This window comes from Cydia splendana, chromosome 15 (genome assembly GCF_910591565.1).
Source record: "Cydia splendana chromosome 15, ilCydSple1.2, whole genome shotgun sequence".
In the NCBI taxonomy this organism is placed as follows: domain Eukaryota; kingdom Metazoa; phylum Arthropoda; class Insecta; order Lepidoptera; family Tortricidae; genus Cydia; species Cydia splendana.
In genome coordinates this window covers 14,842,405-14,848,404 of record NC_085974.1, presented here as the reverse complement: position 1 = coordinate 14,848,404, position 6,000 = coordinate 14,842,405, and the positions used below count along the sequence as shown (strand labels likewise).

At 40.3% G+C, this 6,000-nt stretch overlaps 1 protein-coding gene across 1 annotated transcript in view; it reads right to left on the bottom strand.

Moving 5' to 3' along the window:
- Positions 1 to 802: 802 nt before the first annotated feature.
- LOC134797790 (protein NDNF-like) overlaps positions 803 to 6,000 on the bottom strand; it is an 88,237-nt gene continuing 83,039 nt past the window's right edge. The window contains exons 10-13 of the mRNA XM_063770159.1: positions 3,287 to 3,444; positions 2,237 to 2,385; positions 1,651 to 1,749; positions 803 to 1,283 (exon numbers count right to left, since the gene is read on the bottom strand). Coding sequence (XP_063626229.1) covers positions 1,154 to 1,283; positions 1,651 to 1,749; positions 2,237 to 2,385; positions 3,287 to 3,444 — 536 coding nt within the window. The 3' untranslated portion in view covers positions 803 to 1,153. The remainder of the gene's footprint in view (positions 1,284 to 1,650; positions 1,750 to 2,236; positions 2,386 to 3,286; positions 3,445 to 6,000) is intronic.

Below are 6,000 nucleotides of genomic sequence, written 5' to 3'. Positions count from 1 at the left end.
GTATTGTAATCTCCTAAAATCGAGATAGAGACTTTCGATCGCGCAGATAACGATGTTTTGCTGGAAAAATTAAGCTGCATTGGCTTTTCTACTGGATTGTTGAAATTCTTTGCAAGTTATCTAAATGAGTGAAGCTAAAATTATAGAAGAAAAGTAAAGAGAAATAAAAGAAAGATAATCATATAAAAACCGGATATATTTTAAATGGTCTTTTACACTCTATTTACAAAAAAATAATTAGGAACTTATTTAGTTGCTATTATTCAAATAAAATTACCTACAGAAATAAATGCCACAGTTTTTCTTAAAAATTAAGGGATTGTTGTTCTATTAATGGTCTTGATCTATACATTAATAAATATAGACAGGAAATTATTTACAATACCTAATAATTAATCACAAAATACTTACATCAAAATGTATATTCTTACATGCTTTATTATATATCATAATATATTCATATCATACATAGGTACCTGGTTAGATCTTAAAGGCAGGCAAATTAATTTTAAGGAGAAAAAAAAAACGGTTTGTACTTATTTCATAATAAAAAATCTTATAAAGTTTAAGCCTCGTTTAGTTCTAACAGAGCAATAATTTTAATTTGCAAAAAAATCTTAAAATGCTCAAAATTATGTATCTTCTAGGATTTTTTCCAAGAACAGGGTGGATTACTGTAAATTAAGTTCAATTTTAAGTTAACCTTTTTGCCGCCACATCAATGACGAAATATAGGCCCCGTGCATGAACTATAGGGGGCAGCATAGGAGCCTTCAGATTTTTGACGCGAGGCGTAAATGTGTCATTTATGCTTCCGTTTAGCCCACAAGATGGCAGAACCTACTATGCACAAGGAAACGTACCGACGAGAACGGTAGATGGTAGCACTTGCTTTGGCCACCTTTGGCAATGTACATGTGCACATATGTTTCCGATTCAGGCCACAAGATGGCAGACCCTCCAACGCGCACGGTCCCTATAAAGTATGATCAACGCGAAGCCACAAATTGCACGGAAACCACCCGTATGACATATCAAGTCGTGGCGTGTGGGGTACGAAAGATGACTTTATATCAAGTCAATGACGGCGAAAAGGTTAAGGTGTTCAAGTCAATGGCGGCGAAAAGGTCAATTATCTATGGTCTAAAGTTTATTATGCGCAAGCGTAGTCGATGTACAAAGTTTTGTATGGCACAGATATTCCTTTGCTTGACGCTGTCACTTGTACGGCGTATTTTCTTCCAGTCTTCAGTCCGGTCACTTTCTGCTTTATCACTCGCGATCTGTAATAAAGTATGATTGTATATTATTATTGTATAGTCTTTTTTGACAAATACATGTATTTTGTATTTAAGACGAAAGTGGATGACCGCTCGGAAACCTTTCAATTTAATTTAGATGTAAACAAACTCTATGCCCGCTCGTTTGATTTTTTCGATTTTTTAATGATTAGGTGTTAAGTAGGGGCTTTTAAAAAATTGTATGAAATTTACTTTCCAGGGGCTCTTATAAAGCGCTCTTAGCTGTGGTTGATTGTTTTGTTTCTCAATAATGTAATGTAATGTAATATCCTGAGAGGAAAATGAGGACCACGTTTGTACGGGCAGGCAAAATAGCGCGGCAGTGTCCACTTTCATTAAAAAAACTTACGGCGGCCGTTGCACGCGGTTGATACAAGTTTTCGAAGCTCGCTTCGATGCGCAAGAGTACAGGTCTCCACTGCTTGTCTCTCGAGCAACTATGCAGTACCTGTAAACAGTGCAAATTTGATGAATTTACTTAAGTAAGGTGGTCCTGGTCCCTAAGAATGCGATGTTTATGGACGAGCTGGCCCAGAAGACAACATGCAAATCGCACTAAACGCAACTGTCACTGCCACACTAATGCGGAAGAGTGATAGAGAGACACGATTGAATGGCGAAGCGCAAGCGATTGTCATCTTGCTAGGCCGGGCGCTTCGGCCTCAGCTGTCGCACTGTCGTCCGATAACCCCGGTTCTATGGTGCCCCGGAGAGATTGATGTGTTTTATGATCAATTAAGTTTAAATATATACAAATACCTGATGACGTCATTCGCGTAGTGCGTGGCTGGCAAGAAGGCGATGTGGATGGATGAGCAGGCCCGCTTCGGCCTCAGCTCTCGCACTGTCGTCCGACAATTCTGGCTCAATGATGCCCCAGCGGGATATTGATGTGTTGATGTCTTTATGATGTGCAATAAAGTTTAAATAAATACCTGATGACGCCATTGGCGTAGTGCGTAGCTGGCAAGAAGGCGATGTCGATGGACGAGCAGGTGCGCTTCGGCCTCAGCTCTCGCACTGTCACACTGTCGTCCGACAATTCCGGCTCAATGATGCCCCAGCGGGATGTAGATGCTGTCAGCTAAAAGAAATAGAAAAAGGTTATTTGAGCATTTTTAACTGCTTTAATTTGATTATTTTTATCACGAGATGTAGAGAGAGAGAGAGAGAGAGAGAGAGAGAGAAAGCGAAAGAGAGTTTACCTCAATCCCAATAGCCCAATACCAGGAGGTCCCACCGGCTTGGTAGGACCCTGACTACATATCGCATCTTAGCCTCTTCAGAACTTGAGTCGAACTGCACGGAACCTTCATCGCTGGTCTCCTGGTTCGAAGTTATTTATTCTGCAATGGTTTAGAGAGAGAGAGAAAAGAGAAAGTTTACCTCAATCCCAACAACCTCTTGGTCCCACCGGCTAGGTAAGACCCTGACTACATATCGCATCTTAGCCTCCTCTGAACTTGAGTCGAACTGCACGTAACCTTCATCGCTGGTCTCCTGGTTCGAAGTTTATTCTGCAAATGTTATCTGGGGGGGGGGGAGAGAGAGAGAGAGAGAGAGAGAGAGAGAGAGAGAGAGAAAGAGAGAGAGAGTTTACCTCAATCCCAACAGCCTCTTGGTCCCACCGGCTAGGCAGAACCCTGACTATATATCTCATCTTAGCCTCTTCCGAACTAGAGTCGAACTGTACGGAACCTTCATCGCTGGTCTCCTGGTTCGAAGTTTATTCTGCAAATGTTATCTGGGGGAGAGAGAGAGAGAGAGAGAGAGAGAGAGAGAGAGAGAGAGAGTTTACCTCAATCCCAACAGCCTCTTGGTCCCACCGGCTAGGCAGAACCCTGACTACATATCGCATCTTAGCCTCCTCAGAACTTGAGTCGAACTGCACGTAACCTTCATCGCTGGTCTCCTGGTTCGAAGTTTATTCTGCAATATTATCTGAGAGAGAGAGAGAGAGAGAGAGAAAGAGAGAGAGAGTTTACCTCAATCCCAACAGCCTCTTGGTCCCACCGGCTAGGCAGAACCCTGACTATATATCTCATCTTAGCCTCTTCCGAACTAGAGTCGAACTGTACGGAACCTTCATCGCTAGTGTCCTGAATCGATGTTGACCCGTCCACGGAGAACTTGAGGTAACGATCTGTAAAAAAAATATACAGTTGGGTCAAATACATTTTAGAAAAAGCTCACTTCTGTAGACAATAGGTACAATACAAGTTAACGAATTTAGTACATACTAGTATTATAAGTATGTCTCGTTTCACATCATCATCAGTGGTATCATCAGCATCATCATCAGACATCGTAAATTTTATAGCATTTTTGGTGCAGCGAAGTGGTGTTAACGGAATTGGTATAGATAATTCCAACTGAAATGGTAAATTAAGGTTAATATTAACGTAATTAACGCTAATTAATCATTAGGGTTGAAATTGTTTATACCAATTCCGTTAACACCACTCCGCTGCACCGAAAATGCTATAAAATTTACGATGTCTGATCATCATACAGAACGGACACGCTACACCCCGCCGTGACTGGAATCTCACCCCGCGGTAAGTACTAGACTGACAGTCTGACATTTGTCACGGATAAAGCTTTGCACAAATTGTAGTGCATAATTATTTTCCTTCGTATTTTCACGGAAACGTACGAAGTGTCTTGCTATTTCAATCACTCATGGTACAAAAAATACTGAGGTTGATTGAAGTAGCATGACAAATACGAACGTTGCTGAGAAAATACGAAAAAAATTATGCACTACATCTTGTACTTTGCACAGCCAAAACGTTGTTGGTCGTATCGTATGCCAAACCTTACGTAGGTACGTGTTCGAATTTAATATCTGAGCAATAAGTTAGTATGGTTGAAATCTGTGGCAAAGATAACTTCATTGTCTTATCAGCATACGTGTGCTAACTTGGGGCACGTACACTAAAGTGATGTTTGTTATTAAAGTTTATTATCTTAAGAGGCTCGATATTATTAGACATGCATGATATCGAACCTGTTTTCAGTAATAGAGGATTTTAAAAAAGCAAATGCATAAATACATGTAACTTATATAAACTTGAATAATAAACATCACTTTAGTATTTGTGCCCCGAGTTAGCACACGTGTGCTTATCAGGATGGTCATTCAGTCTTTTACAAAATGTAATAAAACATTAAAACTACAATCATTTACTTAACTAAAAATCTCCTTTAGCTTGTGATACACAAACCCTAATTGTATTTGTTCAAATTATCAATTCTATATATGTAACTGTCACTTGCACCAACGCACTAACACGATGTTAAGCGGTTAAACCCTTAATTGTACTAGTAACCATAGCAGGCGTGGCTCACTCCGCGATTTCGTCGCTTTGCTACAGGTGGCTAAAAGTACATTCGTTCCACACCAATTTTGGTGGCTAGCCACACGCCACGCTGTCGCCACCTAGCGGCCATATCTGTCCTGATCGTAACAGACGCGTTTTGTTAGAGAGTGAGTTTTCTGTACCTAGTACTGTTATTTATTCTGTGACCATGGTAACTCCAGGTTTAACCGGTTAACCCCAGGTTAGTGAATGGTGCAAGTGGCCCTAAGTGCAAATAAATTTTAACGTGTTTTTGGGCCAACCTGTAAGCACCTCTGTAACTAAAAACCAGAATACCTAACTTAATCTCATTTTTATTACTAATATTATATATGTACCTACTTATAGAACATCTAGACATCCAAGACTTGCGTTTGATTGAAGTGGGTTTGGCTCTGTCCAGATAGAATTAGAAATGTCCATCTAATTGTACAAAGCGAACTAGGCTAAACTACGGAACCCTTTGATTGTATACGGGCAAACAAAGTTAGCCCCGATCCTTTGTGATTGACTGACTGTAGGGTCTGTGGCGACCACCTAATTCGTGTGAAGCCATCTTTACAAAATGACCAAGGCGACACTAAGCTGTCATATTGACAGACAGAGAAAAAGCCGGGAAACTACACGCGTATTTTAGATGATTAGAAACCAATATTGTATACATCAAGATAATGTGTGATGTAACTAAAATAATTTTAGATGATGGCAGGAACATTAAAGAACGACCGTGTTGTGTAGAATACAAGGTTTATTTACGTCGGCCTAAGTCGCAAACCTGGTAACTCCTCCGGGGGAGTTACGAGGTTTGCGACTATAAGTATTGTTGTCCAAGGTAGCAATTACTAATTTCCTTGAAATGGAGTTACGAGGTGTGCGACTTAGGCCGACGTAATAAACCTTATATTCTACACAACACGGTCGTTCTTTAATGTTTCTGCCATCATCTCACAGCACTCCCACACGTCAGTGCCGTTCTCGAGAACGTTACCTGTTTTGTATGGGAAACGTTTTCGCTCGAGAATGTTCTCCATAGTAAACGGAGAACGTTCTCCAGAAACTCTAAGCGTCACAGATATATCTAAGCGAGCACACATGCCTATATCCATTTTGGATCGCTAAAGGTGCCGTTCGGATTCATTTACAGCTTATTGCAAATACAATGGTATAGGGTTGCCTGCGAAAATCCGGTCACAAGTAAGGGTTGCCAGGCTTTTAAATAAAATAAGAAGGGAAGACTTTTAGCGATAAATTCATAACTTGCCTCTTAGCACGCAACGAATTTTCAACTAATTTGCTTGTATTGTTTAAAAATTCCCAGTAAGTATTCTCAGTATTGT